The following is an 18,648-nucleotide window of genomic DNA, read 5'->3' as shown; positions in this document are numbered from 1 at the left end:
TTATGCCGAAAAATGTATTCCGTGCTTTTTGTCACTTCTAGGTTAGACTTCTGCAATTCTCTACTTTCTCGGCAACCCGGATAAAGCACGAAATAAAACTTCAGTTATTGCTAACACGGCTGATGGAAATCTTGAGACCTAGAACCAAAAATGTGATCATATTTGCTCCAGTGCTAGCCTCTCTACACTGGCTTCCTGTTAAGGCTATAGCTGATTTCAAGGTTTTACTGCTAACCTACAACGCATTACATGGCTTGCTCTACCTATCTTTCCGATTTAGTCCTGCCATAAACATAACTAAACATACGCTACGGTCACAAGACGCAGGCCTCCTTAACTGTCTCTAGAATTTCTAAGCAAATAGCTGAGGCAGGGTTTCCTCCTATAGAGCTTCCATTTTTATGGAATGGTCTGGCCTATCCATGTGAGAGACGCAGACTCGGGTCTCAACATTTAAGTCTACTGCCTAATGGGCAGGTCAGCCCTGGAGGAAAGTATTGGCTGTAAGAAGTAAGAGAAAACATAACATCTGGTTGTTTTTAAATTACTTCTTATGACATTGTTTGTCAGAATAAACGTAGTAATGGAGATTTTTTCCAATCTGCGTTACCCACTCCAGTCAGCAGAGGGCGAAGTGAGTTTTTCAGGTGAYGCTTCTTGCGTGACGTATAATCTAGTGGACGGASATGAAGCCTCTTCACCAGCGACAAAAGGCTACTGATTTAACCAACGCGGTGGWTTGCTAGCAAACATAAAAGAGAATCATTGAARCGTTTTAAACCAATCTTGTGTATATTACTCTTAGTGTTTTGAACATACTGTACCCAGGGTCGTTACAATACTTCTGTTTACCTATCTACTAGCTCATTTCAACGTAATTTGCTAGTGAAATTAGCGAATGTGTTAAATTGATATAGCATTAGGCTAATCGCCCGGGAACATGAGCTCACTAAGCAAGACGGAGAAAGAAGCTCTGATGAAAGGAGAGGAAGAAACTTTCAGAATGAAGAAGGAGGAAGAGGATGATATTACAGTGAAAGAGGAAAATGGGAAAGAGGTTGTGGAAGAGGAGGGGGTAGAAGCTTTCAGAATCAAAAAGGAGGAAGGTGCCATAACATTGAAAGTACAGGAAGAACCTTTTGKYGTAAAAGAGGAAGAGGAGGCTATCTCAATTAAAGAGGAGGAGGAAGACGTTTTGGGAGTGAAAAAGGAGGAGGAGACTGAAGATCTGATTACCACCAGTGAGTACTGTCTTAAAAACAGAGGCACAAAATATGCAATTGTTGATCTGAAGTTCTACACGTGAATATGTTGTTCAGTACTGTAGTAATTGTATCTGGGTCGATCTGCCATTGGTACATATATTCTGGGAACTTGTAATTAGATGTTATTGATTTCTCCTTGTGGTCTTTTTTAAAGTGCACTTTATCTAATATAACAGGCTTTTAAAATGCAATACTGTGTCATCATTTTACTTAAAATATCAAACGGTACATAAAAGGAACCCATAAAACATATATTTATAAAATCATGATGAAAGTGGTCATTTTAGGCCCTTTTAGACATATTCATGCTCTTGTAAGACTCTGTAAAGTAGAAGATCATACGTTTACCGATCTGTTTTGATGTTCTCATTCACACAGGAGAGAGACATGACTATTGTGGATCCTCTGGGGAGCCTCACCGACATCCTGATGCTGACGAGTCAGAGAAGAGTCTTTCCAGATCAGAACACCAGATGGTACAGCTTGTGTCTGGTCTAGCATACAGCTTTGCTCTATCGGGTGTCTGGGCTGGTTTCTGTAAAGCACTTTATGACAACAGTGACATCAGCGTTCCATATGAGATGTGTCTGTGTCCCCTCTTTATGGTTACCAGGACAACGCTAGCCCTTCCTCCCTCCTGGAGTCCCCGTGTCATGCCCTACCGGTAGCGCCTTACGCTGGGTATGAGAGAGGTTTGTCTGTGCTGCTGGTGGACTGCAGGAAAACAACGGGGCTGAAGTGGAACTGGTGAGTAGGAGGAGTAAGAGTAAAGAACGGGATCATTAGATCTTGACTCATCAAAGGTAAGTGCTGTAGTTTAGTTGAATCAAATACAATAGATCTGCCCACTGGTATTCTGTTACCCTTAGGACAACCAGTCAGACGTTCTTTGTTGACATGAAGCTAGATCTGAGAAGCTCCATTGACTCATATGAATTTAATGCTCCTTAGATGTGAAAGTGTGATCTTGTGGAGAGAAGGTTTCCGTTATAAACATTGTGGATTGTTACATTGGCCTGTGCCCTCAGTCAAGTCCCCTCCTATCTTTACAAAGACCTTCAGACACAACAGAAACTATAACTTCCAGACTATTCAGTGTGGTCTGATATTTGGGCTTCATTAACATCTGATCTATCAGAATTTGTTAATAATTATAAAATATGATATTTTATGAAACAAAGCCTGTAAACTTTTCTAAAAGCTATGATATATGATTAAATGAAAAGCGCATGTGTGTGATTTCCATCTTCGTTCTCTGTTAATAGGACAAAAGTAACTTAATTTCCGATATTAACATGGTCATGAAGCCTGAAACTCGCATCAATCATATTGTAGAACCTTTTTCAAAGTGTTTTTAAAGTTGATATTGATACTTTGTGTGTGGATTGTGTATAACTGCGTAGTTTACCTTCCTCGAGTTGTCCCCCATACCGGGTCTAACGTACCGCATGTAGCGGTCACCATACTGCGCTGATGTGACCTCGTGCTCGAAATCATCCTCAATGTAGTGATGTTGAAGGTCAAATGCTCTGTGTGGGCCGAATAAATGGTTCAATGTGTCGTGGTCGTCCGGCGCGCGCTCGCTGGATAGCTGCTCTGAGTGTCTCAGAGACGAGGGGTGGCGGGAGGGAGTAAGGGGATTGTGGGAGTCCGATAGGCATGGGGGTCGGGGCGGGGAGGTACGACATATACGGCACGCTAGGGTTTGGATGGGTGAGCGTAAGGAGGGGGTGGCAGGCGGTTAGAGAGAGTTGGGGGGTTAAGTTGGATACGGAGGGGGGTATGCTGTTTGCTGTTGTATGGGTATTTGGTTTTTTTTGTATTATGAATTTTATTTGGTGGGTATAGTTTGTTTTGGCGTTGGGTTTTATGGGATTAATTAGGGATTTGGGTTTTGGGACGCCGGGCGTTTCTTGCATACTTGCTAGCCTTATTCCAGCCGGTTATGTGGTCTCTCAACGTTGCTCGGTCCGGTGGTTGTATTCTTTGTTATCCTTGGGCTTCTCAAGTCGCGTCCCATCGAAGTTTATTCTCCTGGTTGCTGAGATACTCGTCTCCCGAGCTTACCAGGGGCTCATTTTAGGAGGGTCCCCAGTTGGAGCCTGGGCTCAAAGCGTATCGTGGCGCACTCATTTTATTGTAAGGCCGTTGGGGTATAACGACGTGAGCTCCCATTAGGTATTGGGGGTGCAGATACGTTCCCCATTAGATGCCGGCCCTGCTAGCTGTTCCTACCATTGGAGCGAGGTAACTCGAGGCCCAGTGATCGGCGCTCACACACGTCTCTTAGTCCAGGTTTCGTGGCTACCAGCATTCCCATTTTAAACAATTGGGTTCATAATTAAATACGCTCATAGGTCTCGTGGGCTTCAACGATACCCTTATATACAGGAAGCACATAGCCATACGTGACTCAAAACACTCCCCATACCCTCCTCCCCTGGTATGTTCTCTCATCTGGTGACTTTTATACAGCTTATACATTCTTGTTTCCTTCGGAAACATGGCTCACTCGTTATCAGAGTCGGTACAGCCACTGGTTTCACGGAAACATGGCTCACTCGTTATCAGAGTCGGTACAGCCACTGTTCTTTCACTCGTCGCGCTGCAGAAACAAACATCTCTCTGGTAAGAAGAAGGGCGGGGGTGTATCCTTATGATTAACGAGACGTGGTGTGATCATAACAACATACAGGAACTCAAGTCCTTTTGTTCACCTGACCTAGAATTCCTGACAATTAAATGCCGACGAGAGAATTTCTCTTCGATTATAATCACAGTCGTGGCCAAAAGTAGTTAGTGTTCTATATAACAGTAGTAGTGTCTATATAAAAGCTAGGTAGTGTCTATATAACAGTAGGTAGTGTCTATCCATGGGAGGGGGAAAATATATTTAAAAATTATAATAATTGAAGTCGTGGCGAAAAGTTTTGAGAATTGACACAAATATTAATTTCCACATAGTTTGCTGCTTCGGTGTCTTTAGATATTTTGTCAGATGTTACTATGGAATACTGAAGTATAATTACAAGAATTTCATAAGTGTCAAAGGCTTTTATTGACAATTACATGAAGTTGATGCAAAGAGTCAATATTTGCAGTGTTTACCTTCTTTTTTCAGACCTCTACAATCCCGCTTGGCATGCTGTCAATTAACTTCTGGGCCACATCCTGACTGATGGCAGCCCATTCTTGGCATAATCAATGCTTGGAGTTTGTCTAGAATTTGTGGGTTTTTGTTTGTCCGCCCGCTCTTTGAGGATTGACCACAAGTTCTCAATGTGATTAAGGTCTGGGGGTTTCATGGCCATCGACCCAAAATTTCTGATGTTTTGTTTTGTTCCGAGCCACTTAGTTATCACTTTTGCCTTATGGCAAGGTGCTCCATCATGCTGGAAAGGCATTGTTCGTCACCAAACTGTTCCTGGATGGCTGGGAAGAAGTTGCTCTCGGAGGATGTATTGGTGCCGTTCTTTATTCATGGCTGTGTCTGTGGAAAAATTGTGAGTGAGCCCACTCCTTGGTGAGAAGCAACCCCACACATGAATGGTCTCAGAATGCTTTACTGTTGGCATGACACAGGACTGATGGTAGCCCTCCTTGTCTTCTCCGACAAGCTTTTTTCTGGATGCCCCAAACATCGGAAAGGGGATTCATCAGAGAAAATTACTTTACCCCAGTCCTCAGCAGTCCAATCCCTGTACCTTTTGCAGAATATCAGTCTGTCCCTGATGTTTTTCCTGGAGAGAAGTGGCTTCTTTGCTGCCCTTCTTGACACCAGGCCATCCTCCAAAAGTCTTTGCCTCACTGTGCGTGCAGATGCACTCACACCTGCCTGCTGCCATTCCTGAGCAAGCTCTGTACTGGTCGTGCCCCGATCCCGTAGCTGAATCAACTTTAGGAGACGTTCCTGGCGCTTGCTGGACTTTCTTGGTCGCCCTGAAGCCTTTTTTACAACAATTGAACCGCTCTCCTTGAAGTTCTTGATGATCCGATAAATGGTTGCTGATCTTACTGGCAACAATATCCTTGCCTGTGAAGCCCTTTATGTGCAAAGCAATGATGACGACACGAGTTTCCTTGCAGGTAACCAGGGTTGACAGAGGAAGAACATTGATTCCAAGCACCGCCTTCCTTTTGAAGCTTCCAGTCTGTTATTTGAACTCAATCAGCATGACAGAGTGATCTCCAGCCTTGTCCTCGTCAACACTCACACCTGTGTTAACCTCTCTAGGGTAGGTGGGACGGCCGCCAACCGGTGAAATTGCAGAGCGCGAAATTCAAAAATACTAAATTCAAATATTTAACATTCTTGAAAATATATGTGTTATACATCAAAATAAAGCTTCACTTCTTGTTAATCCAGCCGCCGTGTCAGATTTCAAAAAGGCTTTACGGCAAAAGTAAACCATGCGATTATCTGAGGACAGCGCCCCGCATACAAACACATAAAAATCATATTTCAACCAGGCAGGTGCGCCACAAAAGTCAGAAATAGCTATATAATTAATGCCTTACCTTTAAAGATCTTCTTCTGTTGGCACTCCAAAATGTCCCAGAAACATCACAAATTGTCCTTTTGTTCGATAATGTCCTTTATGTCCCAAAAATGTCCATTTATTTGGCTCGTTTGATTCAGAAATACACCGGTTTCAACTCGCCCAACATGCCTACAAAGTATCTAATAAGTTACCTGTAAACTTGGTCCAAACATTTCAAACAACGTTCCTAATCCAACCTCGGGTACCCTAAAATGTAAATAATCGTTCAAATTTAAGACGGAATAAACTGTTTCTAATACCGGATAAAAACAATGTGAAGCGCTTTCCAGGTCACGCGCACAAAAACAGGAGAGTTCATCTGGAGTGACACTTACAATCAATAGCACTACTTCTTCATTTCTCAAAAGAAAAACATTGAACAATTTCTTAAGACGGTTGACAACTAGTGGAAGCCATAGGAACTGCAACCAGGTTCCTAATAAAAAGGGAGTCCCATAGAAAATCATTGGAAAATCCTATGACCTCAATTTYTTCCCCCCTGGATGGTTTGTTCTCGGGGTTTCGCCTGCCAAATCAGTTCTGTTATACTCACAGACATTCTTTTAACAGTTTTAGAAACTTTAGAGTGTTTTCTATCCAAATCTACCAGTTGTATGCATATCCTAGCTTTTGGGCCTGAGGAACAGGCAATTTATTTGGGCACGCTTTTCATCGGATGTCAAAATACTGCCCCTACCCCAGAGAGGTTAACGAGAGAATCACTGACATGATGTCAGCTGGTCCTTTTGTGGCAGGGCTGAAATGCAGTGGAAATGTTTTTGGGGATTCAGTTAATTTGCATTTCAAAGAGGGACTTTGCAATTAATTGCAATTCATCTGATCACTCTTCATAACATTCTGGAGTTATGCAAATTGCCATCATACAAACTGAGTCAGCAGACTTTGTGAAAATTTGTATTTGTGTCATTCTCAAAACGTTTGGCCACGACTGTATATCCCCCCAAGCAGACACCTCGACGGCCCTGAAAGAACTTCATTGGACTCTATGTAAACCACATATCCTGAGGCTGCATTTATTGTAGCTGGGGATTTTAACAAGGCTAATCTGAAAACAAGGCTCCCTAAATTTTATCAGCATATCGAATGCGCGACCCGGGCTGGCAAAATTCTGGATCACTGTTACTCTAACTTCCGTGATGCATACAAAGCCTCCTTTCGGCAAATCTGACCACGACTCCATTTTGTTGGTCCCAGCCTATAGACAGAAACTAAACAGGAAATGCTCATGTCTGTTAAACGCCAGTCTGACCTATCTGATTCCATGCTTCAAGATTGCTTCGATCACGTGGACTGGGATATGTTCCGGATAGCGTTGAACAACAACATTGATGTATATGCTGATTCGGTGAGCGAGTTTATTAGCAAGTGCATCGGTGATGTTGTACCCACGGCGACTATTAAAACCTTCCCAAACCAGAAACCGTGGATTCATTGCAGCGTTCGCGCAAAACTGAAAGCGCGAACCACTGCTTTTAATGAGGGCAAGGCGACCTGAAACATGACCGAATACAAACAGTGTAGCTATTCCCTCCGCAAGGCAATCAAACAAGCTAAGCGTCAGTTTAGAGACAAAGTAGAGTCGCAATTCAACGGCTCAGACACGGAGAGGTGGTGGCAGGGTCTACAGTCAATCACGGACTACAAAAAGAAAACCGGCCCGTCGCAGACCCCGATGTCTTGCCTCCAGACAAACTAAACTTCTTTGCTCGCTTTGAGGACAATACAGTGCCACCAACAGTGCCCGCTACAAAACCTGCGGGCTCTCCTTCACTGCAGGCAACGTGAGTAAAACATTTAAACGTGTTAACCCTTGCAAGGCTGCCGGCCCAGATGGCATCCATAGCCGCGTCCTCAGAGCATGCGCAGACCCGCTGGCTGGTGTGTTTACGGACATACTCAATAAATCCCTATTCCAGTCTGCTGTTCCTACATGCTTCAAGAGGGCCACCATTGCTCCTGTTCCCAAGAAAGCTAAGGTAACTGAGCTAAACGATTTATCGCCCGTAGCACTCACTTCCATCATCATGAAGTGCTTTGAGAGACTAGTCAAGGATCATATCACCTCCACCCTACCTGACACCCTAGACCCACTCCAATTTGCTTAAAGCCCCAATAGGTCCACAGACGACGCCATCACACTGCCCACTGCCTATCCATCTGGACAATAGGAATACCTTTGTAAGAATGCTGTTCATCGACTACAGCATTTAACACCATAGTACCCTCCAAACTCGTCATTAAGCTTGAGACCCTGGGTCTCGACCCCACCCTGTGCAACTGGGTACTGGACTTTCTGACGGACGCAACCAAGTGGTGAGGGTAGGAAACAACATCTCACCCCGCTGATCCTCAAACACTGGGGCCCCACAAGGTGCGTTCTCCAGCCCTCTCCTGCACTCACTGTTCACCCATGACTGCGTGGCCATGCACGCCTCCAACTCAATCATCAAATTTGCAGACGACACTACAGTGGTAGGCTTGATTACCACAACGACGAGATGGCCTACAGCGAGGAGGTGAGGGCCCTCGAGTGTGGTGTCAGGAAAATGACCTCACTCAACGTCAACAAAACAAAGGAGATGATCGTGGACTTCAGGAAACAGCAGAGGGATCACCCCTCTATCCACATCGACGGAGACAGTAGTGGAGAAGGTGGGAAGTTAAGTTCCTCTGCATACACATCACGGACAAACTGAAACGGTCCACCCACACAGACAGCGTGGTGAAGAAGGCGCAATAGCGCCTCTTCAACCTCAGGAGGCTGAAGAAATTTGGCTTGTCACCAAAAACACTCACAAACTTTTACAGATGCACAATCGAGAGCATCCTATTGGGCTGTATCATCGCCTGGTACGGTAACTGCTCCGCCCACAACCGTAAGGCTCTCCAGAGGGTGGTAAGGTCTGCACAACGCATCACAGGGGGCAAACTACCTGCCCTCCAGGAGACCTACACCACCCGATGTTACAGGAAGGCCAAAAAGATCATCAAGGACAACAACCACCCGAGCCACTGCCTGTTCACCCCGCTATCATCCAGAAGGCGAGGTCAGTACAGGTGCATCAAAGCTGGGACCGAGACTGAAATACAGCTACTATCTCAAGGCCATCAGACTGTTAAACAGCCATCACTAATATCATCACAACATATCACAACATACTGACTCAAATCTCTAGTCACTTTAATAATTAAAAATTTGATGTAATAAATGTATCACTAGTCACTTTAAACAATGCCACTTTATATAATGTTTACATACCCTACATTACTCATCTCATATGTATATACTGTACTCTATACCATCTACTGCATCTTGCCTATGCCGTTTGGCCATCGCTCATCCCTATATTTATATATACATATTCTTATTCATTCCTTTACACTTGTGTGTAAAAGGTAGTTGTTTTGAAATTGTTAGATTACTTGTTAGATATTACTGCATGGTCGGAACTAGAAGCACAGGCATTTCGCTACACTCGCATTAACATCTGCTAACCATGTGTATGTTACCAATAAAATTTGATTTGATAGCTGTGGAGTGAGCTTACGGCACGTTCTCACCTCCGTTACACATGTTCAGGTTGACTTTCCCACGGAATCGACCACATACACTACCAGTCAAAAGTTAGGACACAACTACTCATTCAAGGGTTTTTCTTCGTTTTTACTATTTTCTACATTGTAGAATAATAGTGAAGACACCTAAACTATGAAATAACACATATTGAATCATGTAGTAAACGAAAAAGTGTTAAACAAATCAAAATATATTTTATGTTTGAAATTCTTCAAAGTAGCCACCGTTTGCCTTTCACACGCTTGGCATTCTCTCAACCAGCTTCATGAGGTAGTAACCTGGAATGCATTTCAATTAACAGGTGTGCCTTCTTGAAGTTAATTTGTGGAATTCCTTTCTTAATGTGTTTGAGCCAATCAATTGTGACAAGGAAGGGGGGTACACAGAAGATATCCCTATTTGGTAAAAGACCAAGTCCATATTATGGCCAGAACAGCTTAAATAAGCAAAGAGTAACAATTGTCCAGCATTACTTTAAGACACGAAGTTCAGTCAATCCGGAAAATTTCAAGAACTTTGAAAGTTTCTTCAAGTGCAGTCGCAAAAACCATCAAGCGCTATGATGGAACTGGCTCTCATGAGGACCTCCACAGGAAAGGAAGACCCAGAGTTACCTCTGCTGCAGAGGATAAGTTCATTAGAGTTACCAGCCTCAGAAATTGCAACCCAAATAAATGCTTCACAGAGTTCAAGTAACAGACACATCTCAACGTCCTCTGTTCAGAGGAGACTGTGTGAATCAGGCCTTCGTAGTTGAATTGCTGCAAAGAAACCACTACTAAAGGACACCAATAATAAGAAGAGACTTGCTTGGGCCAAGAAACACGAGCAATGGATATTAGACCGGTGGAAATCTGTCCTTTGGTCTGATGAATCCAAATTTCAGATTTTTTGGTTCCAAACACAGTGTGTTTGCGAGATGCGAGTAGGTGAACGGATGATCTCCGCACGTGTGGTTCCCACCAAGAAGCATGGAGGTGCGATGGTGTTGGGGGTGCTTTGCTGGTGACACTGTGATTTATTTAGAATTCAATGCACACTTAACCAGGCTGCGTTCTGCAGCGATACGCCAATTCTTTCTGGTTGGCACTTAGTGGGACTATCATTTGTTTTTCAACAGGACAATGACCCAAAACACACCTCCAGGCTGTGTAAGGGCTATTTGACCAATGAGAGTGATTTGAATGCTGCATCAGATGACCTGGCCTCCACAATCACCGGACCTCAACCCAATTGAGATGGTTTGGGATGAGTTGGACTGCGGAGTGAAGGAAAAGCAACCAACAAGTGCTCAGCATATGTGGGAACTACTTCAAGACTGTTGAAAAGCTAATTGACAGAATGCCAAGAATGTGCAAAGGGTGGCTACTTTGAAGAATCTCAAATATAAAATATATTTACTGAACAGAAATGTAAATGCATCCTTCCGAGTGTCGCAGCGTCTAAGGCACTGCATTGTGCATTAATACAGATCCTGGTTTGATACCCAGCTCTGGCGCAGCGTCTAAGGCACTGCATTGTGCTGNTCCTGGTTTGATACCCAGCTCTGGCGCAGCGTCTAAGGCACTGCATTGTGCTGCATTAATACAGATCCTGGTTTGATACCCAGCTCTGTCGCAGCCGTCCACGACCAGGAGATTCAATTGGCCCAGTGTCATCCGGGTTGGAGGAGGGTTTGGCCTGTCAGGATGTCCTTATCTCGCTCTAGCGACTCCTATGGCGGACTGGGCACATGCACGCTGACACGGTCGCCAGGTGTAAGGTGTTTCCTCCAACACAAAAGTGCGGCTGGCTTATGGGTTAATTGTGCATCGTGTCAAGAAGCTGTGCGGTTGTGTTTCGGAGGACGCATGGCTCTTGACGGTCGCCTCTCCCGAGTCCGTACGGGAGTTGCAGCGATGAGACAAGACTGTAACCATCAATTGATGAAAAAGGGGGTAAAAAATATAAATATAATAATCTTTTTTTTTTTTTCTGCCTCAAATATTTTCACATTCTTTTTACTTTACCCAAAATATCATGCCATTAGTGATTTAGTCAAAATGTAAAAATGTATGAACATCTAAATCAACATTGTGTCGAACCCACGGGGAGATGTTACAGATGTGCTTTGTGTCTGTGTCCAATGTAAAAAAAAATATTATAATAATACTTTTTGACAATTACTTATTTACTTATTTTAGGTTTCAGGAAGTGTGTAGGTCACATTCTGTATCATACAGCTATGAAGGTTATATATTTACAACCACCTGCTGATAGGAATACAGCGATGTCTGTGTTTTGAGTGTCCTAGAACTGTCTAGTTTTTTGTTTTCTGACTTCTAAAACAGAATAAGTAATGTAACTGTATTACCAGGAAGCTCTACAACATCATTTGTTTAAAAATCACACCAAGATTGTTTAAATTATGAAATGTTTGAAAACTGGCCTCAGGTTATTGAGGGATCTGATTTGAATTAAACCTCATAGCAAGGCAGTTTTATCATGTGGAGATTTCATTCTGTTCTCGCTTTAAATAAACACTGTCTTTGGCAGGAGGAAAACCAAACTTGGAGGAACCAGAGATGTCCAAACCAGCAAGAAGACACCTCTGCTCTCAGATTGGAAAGAGTTTTGCCAAGTTAGGAAGCCTGAAAACACACGAGAGAAATCTCACAGGGGAGAAGCCTTACCACTGCTCCCAGTGTGGAAAGAGTTTTATCCAGTTAGCAAGCCTGAAAGCTCATGACCGAATACACACAGGGGAGAAGCCTTACCACTGCTCCCATTGTGGAAAGTGTTTTAGGCAGCAAGGAAGCCTGAAAGTTCATGACCGAATACACACAGGTGAGAAGCCTTACAACTGCTCCCATTGTGGAAAGAGTTTTAACAGATTAGGAGGCCTAATAGCTCATGAGCGAATACACACGGGGGAGAAGCCATACCGTTGCGCCCAGTGTGGAAAGAGTTTTGGCTCATTGGGAAACCTGCAATCTCATGCACGATTACACACAGGGGAGAAGCCATACCATTGCCCCCAGTGTGGAAAGAGTTTTCGCATGTTAGGAAACCTGCAATCTCATGTGCGAATACACACTGGGGAGAAGCCATACCATTGCGCCCAGTGTGGAAAGAGTTTTAGCATGTTAGGAAACATGAAARCTCATGAGCAAATACACACAGGGGATAAGCCTTACCACTGCTCCCAGTGTGGAACTAGGTTTACCAGGTTAGGAAGCCTGAAAAGACATGTGGACACACACCTTTCCATTGCGCCCTGTGTGGAACGAGTTTTAACCATTTAGGAAACCTAAATAGAAATGAGAGAATACACACAGGGGAGAAGCCTTTCTATTGCGCCTAGTGTGGAAAGAGTTTTAGCTCGTTAGGAAACATGAAATATCATGATCTAAATACACCCCTGGGAGAAACAAATGTCACTTAAAAGGGATGTGAGAATCCACAGAAAAAATAACTTCTCCTGCTGTGTAAACTGATATTTCACATCACATTGACTTTAAATTCATCAGAGAACTTACACAGTGTTCCCATTGTCTTATATTGTTGACTGAGAATGTTCCCATTGTCTTATATTGTTGACTGAGAATGTGTTTACTTGTTTATACCATATTGAATTGTACAAAGTATACTCAAACATATATTTGAATGTGTTTATTAGAAAACATGAAGTGAATATGGAGTATTTCAGTTTGAATATAGAGTAGATTAGATTCCATGTGTTTAAATGGTCCTTGTTTAAACTCTGACATTGTGTGTGTTTATCTGGGTGTGTCATTCCTCCAGCACTACAGATAATCAGAATAAGACCTTCAAAATGTATTGGAAAGGAGCATCAAGCTCATCACATGCAGTTTCACCACCCTGTGAAGTTCATAACTTATTTCATCTGTAGCCTAATAAACTACATGGGTTCCCAAGTCATAGTGGGAGGACCACACAACATATCATCACGTGACTCCAAGTTAACTAAGATGTGATGGTTATTATATAAATATTTGTGGATAAAGGAGTTTCCAACTCCATTTCTCGCTTAGACATTTTTACTGACACAAAAAGACCCCACCATGTCAAAAGAACTAACAAATTGTCTGTCGGCATTTATAAAATTGTGGAATGAAGATCAGACAGTGAAGAGACTCCAGGGGTGGTGATGAAGGTTGTAGGAATGAAGATCAGACAGTATACAGCCTCCACTCCCCTGCCTGTGGTCAGGTGGGGGAGTGGTCGATCCAGCCAATGATTGTGAGGAAGCATGCGGGGAACAGGCTCCTTTCTACTGCCATTCTGGTGTCTGGATACCTGCCAACAAAGACTACAACTGCTTCACACAATGGGAGTGGCTACCATTGACCGCCACACTTTCTTTCATAACCAGGAAGCCCATGTTGAGCCATCAGTGTTGTCACTATGGAAGAGGGAGCAGGAAGCAGTCATCCAGCCTCTCAGAAACCCATGTTGAGCCAGCAGTGTTGTCACTATRGAAGAGGGAGCAGGAAGCAGTCATCCAGTCTCTCAGAAACCCATGTTGAGCCAGCAGTGTTCCCACTATGGAAGAGGGAGCAGGAAGCAGTCATCCAGCCTCTCAGAAACCCATGTTGAGCCAGCAGTGTTCCCACTATGGAAGAGGGAGCAGGAAGCCGTCATCCAGTCTCTCAGAAACCCATGTTGAGCCATCAGTGTTTTCACTATGGAAGAGGGAGCAGGAAGCTGTTCGATCCAGTCTCTCAGAAACCCATGTTGAGCCATCATGTTTGTCACTATGGAAGAGGGAGCAGGAAGCGTCATCCAGTCTCTCAGAACCCATGTTGAGCCATCAGTGTTGTCACTATGGAAGAGGGAGCGGAAGCCGTCATCCAGTCTCTCAGAAACCCATGTTGAGCCATCAGTGTTGTCCCTATGGAAGAGGGAGCAGGAAGCGCTCATCCAGTCTCTCAGAAACCCATGTTGAGCCATCAGTGTTGTCACTATGGAAGAGGGAGCAGGAAGCGTCATCCAGTCTCTCGAAAACCATGTTGAGCCCAGTGTTGTCACTATGGAAGAGGAGCAGGAAGCGTCATCCAGTCTCTTCAGAAACAGTGTTGGAGGCGCATCATTGCTTCTATCAATGTTTGAAGTTATTCAGCGTGCATAATACCTTGACTCCTGTACCGGTACCCCTGTATATAGCCTCCACATTTACTGCTGTACTGGTCCCCCCTGTATACAGCCTCCACATTGACTCTGTACTGGTACCCCCTGTATATAAGCCTCCAATTGACTCTGTAACGGTACCCCTGTATATAGCTCCACAGACTCTGTAACTGGTACCGCCTGTATACAGCCTCCACATTGACTCTGTACTGGTACCGCCGCCCTGTAATAAAGCCTCCCACATACTCTTGTACGTAGCCCCATGTATTAAGCCTCCCCATTGACTCCTGTACTGCTACCCTTGTATATAGCGCTCCAGCATTAACTCTGGTACTAGGTACCCCCGCCTGTATATGCCTCACATTGACTCTGTACTGGTACCTCCTGTATAAAGCCTCCACATTAACTCTGTACTGGTACCCCCTGTATATAGCCTCCACATTGACTCTGTACTGCTACCCCCTGTATATAGCCTCGTTATTGTTATTTTATTGTTACTGTTTTTTCTTTAGTTTATTTAGTAAATATTTTCTTAACCAACAATGTAGTTAATAAAATAAGAGTTAAGTGCTTGTCAGTAAACATTTCACTGTCAGGTCACCTGTTGTATTCAGCGCATGTGACATAACATTTCACTGTCAGGTCACCTGTTGTATTCAGCGCATGTGACATAACATTTCACTGTCAGGTCACCTATTGTATTCAGCGCATGTGACATAACATTTCACTGTCAGGTCACCTGTTGTATTCAGCGCATGTGACATAACATTTGATTATGAATATGGAGTATGTCAGTTTCAATGTTACGTATTTGATTAAATTAGATGTTTCAAACTCAGGCTGTGTGTGTGTGTGTTTATCTCCGTCATTCCTTGATCATTCCTTGTGGTCGTGTAGCTCAGTTGGTAGAGTATGGTGCTTGTTAAACCAGGGTTGTGGGTTTGATTCCTGGGACCACCCAAATGTAAAGTGTTATCATGACTGCAAATCACTTTGGATAAAAGTGTCTGCTAAATGGCATATATTCTCRTCCGGAACAGCTGATGCCCTCAAGCATGCCTCAGTGTTGCTTGCTTCGAAGCAGGCATAGAAGTGATTTAGCTCGTCTGGTAGGCTCGTGTCACTGGGCAGCTCGCGGCTGTGCTTCCCTTTGTAGTCTGTAATAGTTTGCAGGCCCTGCCACATCCGACGGGCTTCGGAGCGAGTGTAGTACGATTCAATCTTAGTCCTGTATTGGCGCTTTGTCTGTTTGATGGTTCGTCCGAGGGCATAGCAGGATATCTTATTAGCTTCCGGGTTAAGAGTCCCGCACCTTGAAAGCGGCAGCTCTACCCTTTAGCTCAGTGCGGATGTTGCCTGTAATCCATGGCTTCTGGTTGGGGTGTGTACGTACGTACAGTCACTGTGGGGGCGACGTCCTCAATGCACTTATTGATAAAGCCAGTGACTGATGTGGTGTACTCCTCAATGACATCGGAAATATCCTGGAACATATTCCAGTCTTTGCTAGCAAAACAGTCCTGGCATTACACATCTGGCTAAAAGACTACTGTTGCTCTGCTGGAGTCACTTTTATTGATAACTTTGACACCTTCTGGAAACAGAAGATACTCTACAGGAATCACGGAGTCCATCCAAATCATCTTGGTTCCTGGACTCTGTCCACACATTTCAAGGCTGTGTTGAAACAATGACTGGTAAATGATCCAAGATCAGCTCAGTTAATCCCTTCCATTGTGACAATGAGTTGTCGTAATGCTGCATCAATTGTACATGATCTTAGGGGCATTGGCAAACACAATGTAAGTCATTTCATTTATGTACCCCTAATTGCACCGAATAATCTGTTTATCCTACAGCTACTGCAGTAATCATGAGCCTATAACCCAGAGTTACACTGTTGTCAGTGTGCAATAGTAGGAAGACCACTTTATGAAGCTCACCCTGTACTATCAGCTCCAGTGTAAATAACATGAGTAAGTCTACCTCTGTTAATAAACATTAAAAAGCTTTGATGATACAGTGGTAGCAATACATGGTTATAACATCTACCGAAAAGACAGAAATGCCAACGGAGGCGGTGTCTATATTCAGAACCACATTCCTGTAAAGCTTAGAGACGATCTCATGTTAAATACTGTTGAAGTTATATGGCTACAGGTTCATCTGCCTCACCTAAAGCCCATTCTGRTGGGAAGCTGCTATAGACCACCTTGGGCTAACAGTCAGTATCTGGATAATATGTGTGAAATGCTTGATAATGTATGCAATATCAACAGAGAAGTATATTTTCTGGGTGATTTAAATATTGACTGGCTTTCATCAAGCTGCCCACTCAGGAATACATTACAACCTGGTCAATGAAGAAAAAGTTAAAAGATGATCCAATGTAAGATGCTTGTTTTACAAAAACTTTTCCTTAAAACATTATAGATGTTACATTGCCTGTCCCAGTCAACCCCCCTATCTTTACAAGACTGTAGAACAGGCAAACTAAACTCCAGACACTGTTAATTAATTAACTAATACTGGAGGAAAGCTGTGATCAGGCTGCCCACTCAAGAGAAAGCTTCAAACTGTAACCAGCGCCGTCAACCTTGTTCAGGTTATCAGTCAACCTACCAGGGTAGTTACAAACAGTAGAGGAATGAAATCATCAACATGTTTTGATCATATCTTTACTAATGCTGCAGAAATGTGTTTTAAAACAGTATCCAGATCCATCAGATGTAGTGATCACAATATAGTAGCCATATCTAGGAAAACCAAAGTTCCAAAGACTATTATTGTGTTCCACTGTTCCAACGGCTAATATAGTGTATAAGAGGTCATACAATAAGTTTTGTAGTGATTCATATGTTGAAGATGTAAAGAATATTTGTCGTGGTGTTTAATGAGCGAACAACCAGACGCTGCACTTGATACATTTATGAAACGACTTATTCCAGTTACTAATAAGCATGCAGCCATTAAAAAAATGGCTGTAAACACTGTTAAATCCCCGTGGATTGATGAGGAATTGAAAAATTGTATGGTTGAGAGGGATGAGGCAAAAGGTATGGCAATTAAGTCTGGCAGCCCAACTGATTGGCAAACGTTCTGCAAATTAAGAAATCATGTGACTAAACTAAAGAAAAAGAAACTACACTATGAAACAAAGATAAATTATATAAAGAATGGTAGGAAAAAGCTTTGGGGAACCTTAAATTACATTTTGGGGAAAAAAGCCAACTCTGCTCCTTCATTCATTGAATCAGATGGCTCATTCATCACAAAGACCACTGATATTGCAAACTACTTTAATGATTTTATTCATTGGCAAGATAAGGAAAATTAGGGATGACATGCCAGCAACAAACGCTGACACTACACACTACACAAGTATATCGGACCAAATTATGAAAGACAAGAATTGTACTTTTGAATTCCATAAAGTCAGTGTGGAAGAGGTGAAAAAATTATTGTTGTCTATCAACAATGWMAAGCCACCTGSMTCTSACAATCTAGATGKAAAATTACTGAGGATAATAGCAGCCGACATTGCCACTCCTATTTGCCTTGTCTTTAATTTAAGCCGACTAGAAAGTGTGTGCCCTCCGGCCTGGAGGGAAGCTAAAGTCATTCCACTACCCAATAAAACCAACCAACTCAGGCATGCTAATTAACTAACTCAATCAATATGTGTTAAAAAAGAAGCTTCACGTCTATACAGAAACCCAGCCTAAACACCAACCAGCATCTTAATTATCTACAGGGGGAACATGTACACAATATAACACAATTCCCCAGCAGCATCTAAGGATGCATACACTGACACTGACATTATGTTATGTGACAGTAGCGATAAAGGATACAGAACCAATCAAATGTTTGGACACCCTCCTCATTCAAGGTTTTTCTTTATTTTTTACTATTTTCTACATTGTAGAATAATAGATGAAGACATCAAAACTATGAAATAGCAGTAAAGTCCTCATTATCAGTCAGGTAGGAAGTAGCAGTAAGTCCATTACCAGTCAGGTAGGAAAGTAGCAGTGAAGTCCTATTACCAGTCAGGTAGGAAGTAGGAGTGAAGTCCTATTTACCAGTCAGGTAGGAAGTAGCAGTGAAGTCC

General features: G+C 43.1%; 2 protein-coding genes across 2 annotated transcripts; both read left to right on the top strand.

Moving 5' to 3' along the window:
• The first annotated feature begins 693 nt into the window (after nt 1-693).
• Nucleotides 694-2,016, top strand: LOC139024228 (uncharacterized). The gene is made up of 3 exons (XM_070438830.1): nt 694-1,241; nt 1,644-1,741; nt 1,879-2,016. Exons 1-3 carry the CDS (start codon nt 941-943, stop codon nt 2,014-2,016), a joined length of 537 nt encoding a protein of 178 aa, XP_070294931.1. The 5' UTR covers nt 694-940.
• A 9,027-nt stretch (nt 2,017-11,043) lies between these two features.
• Nucleotides 11,044-14,385, top strand: LOC112070076 (zinc finger protein 79-like). Its single transcript, XM_024137481.2, has one exon. It carries the CDS (start codon nt 11,969-11,971, stop codon nt 12,686-12,688), a length of 720 nt encoding a protein of 239 aa, XP_023993249.1. The 5' UTR covers nt 11,044-11,968; the 3' UTR covers nt 12,689-14,385.
• The last annotated feature ends 4,263 nt before the right edge of the window (nt 14,386-18,648 follow it).

The sequence above is a fragment of the Salvelinus sp. IW2-2015 genome, unplaced genomic scaffold, assembly GCF_002910315.2.
Source record: "Salvelinus sp. IW2-2015 unplaced genomic scaffold, ASM291031v2 Un_scaffold1214, whole genome shotgun sequence".
Classification (NCBI taxonomy): domain Eukaryota; kingdom Metazoa; phylum Chordata; class Actinopteri; order Salmoniformes; family Salmonidae; genus Salvelinus; species Salvelinus sp. IW2-2015.
Note: the sequence above shows the minus strand (reverse complement) of the source record. Positions and strands in the feature narration are given on the sequence as shown.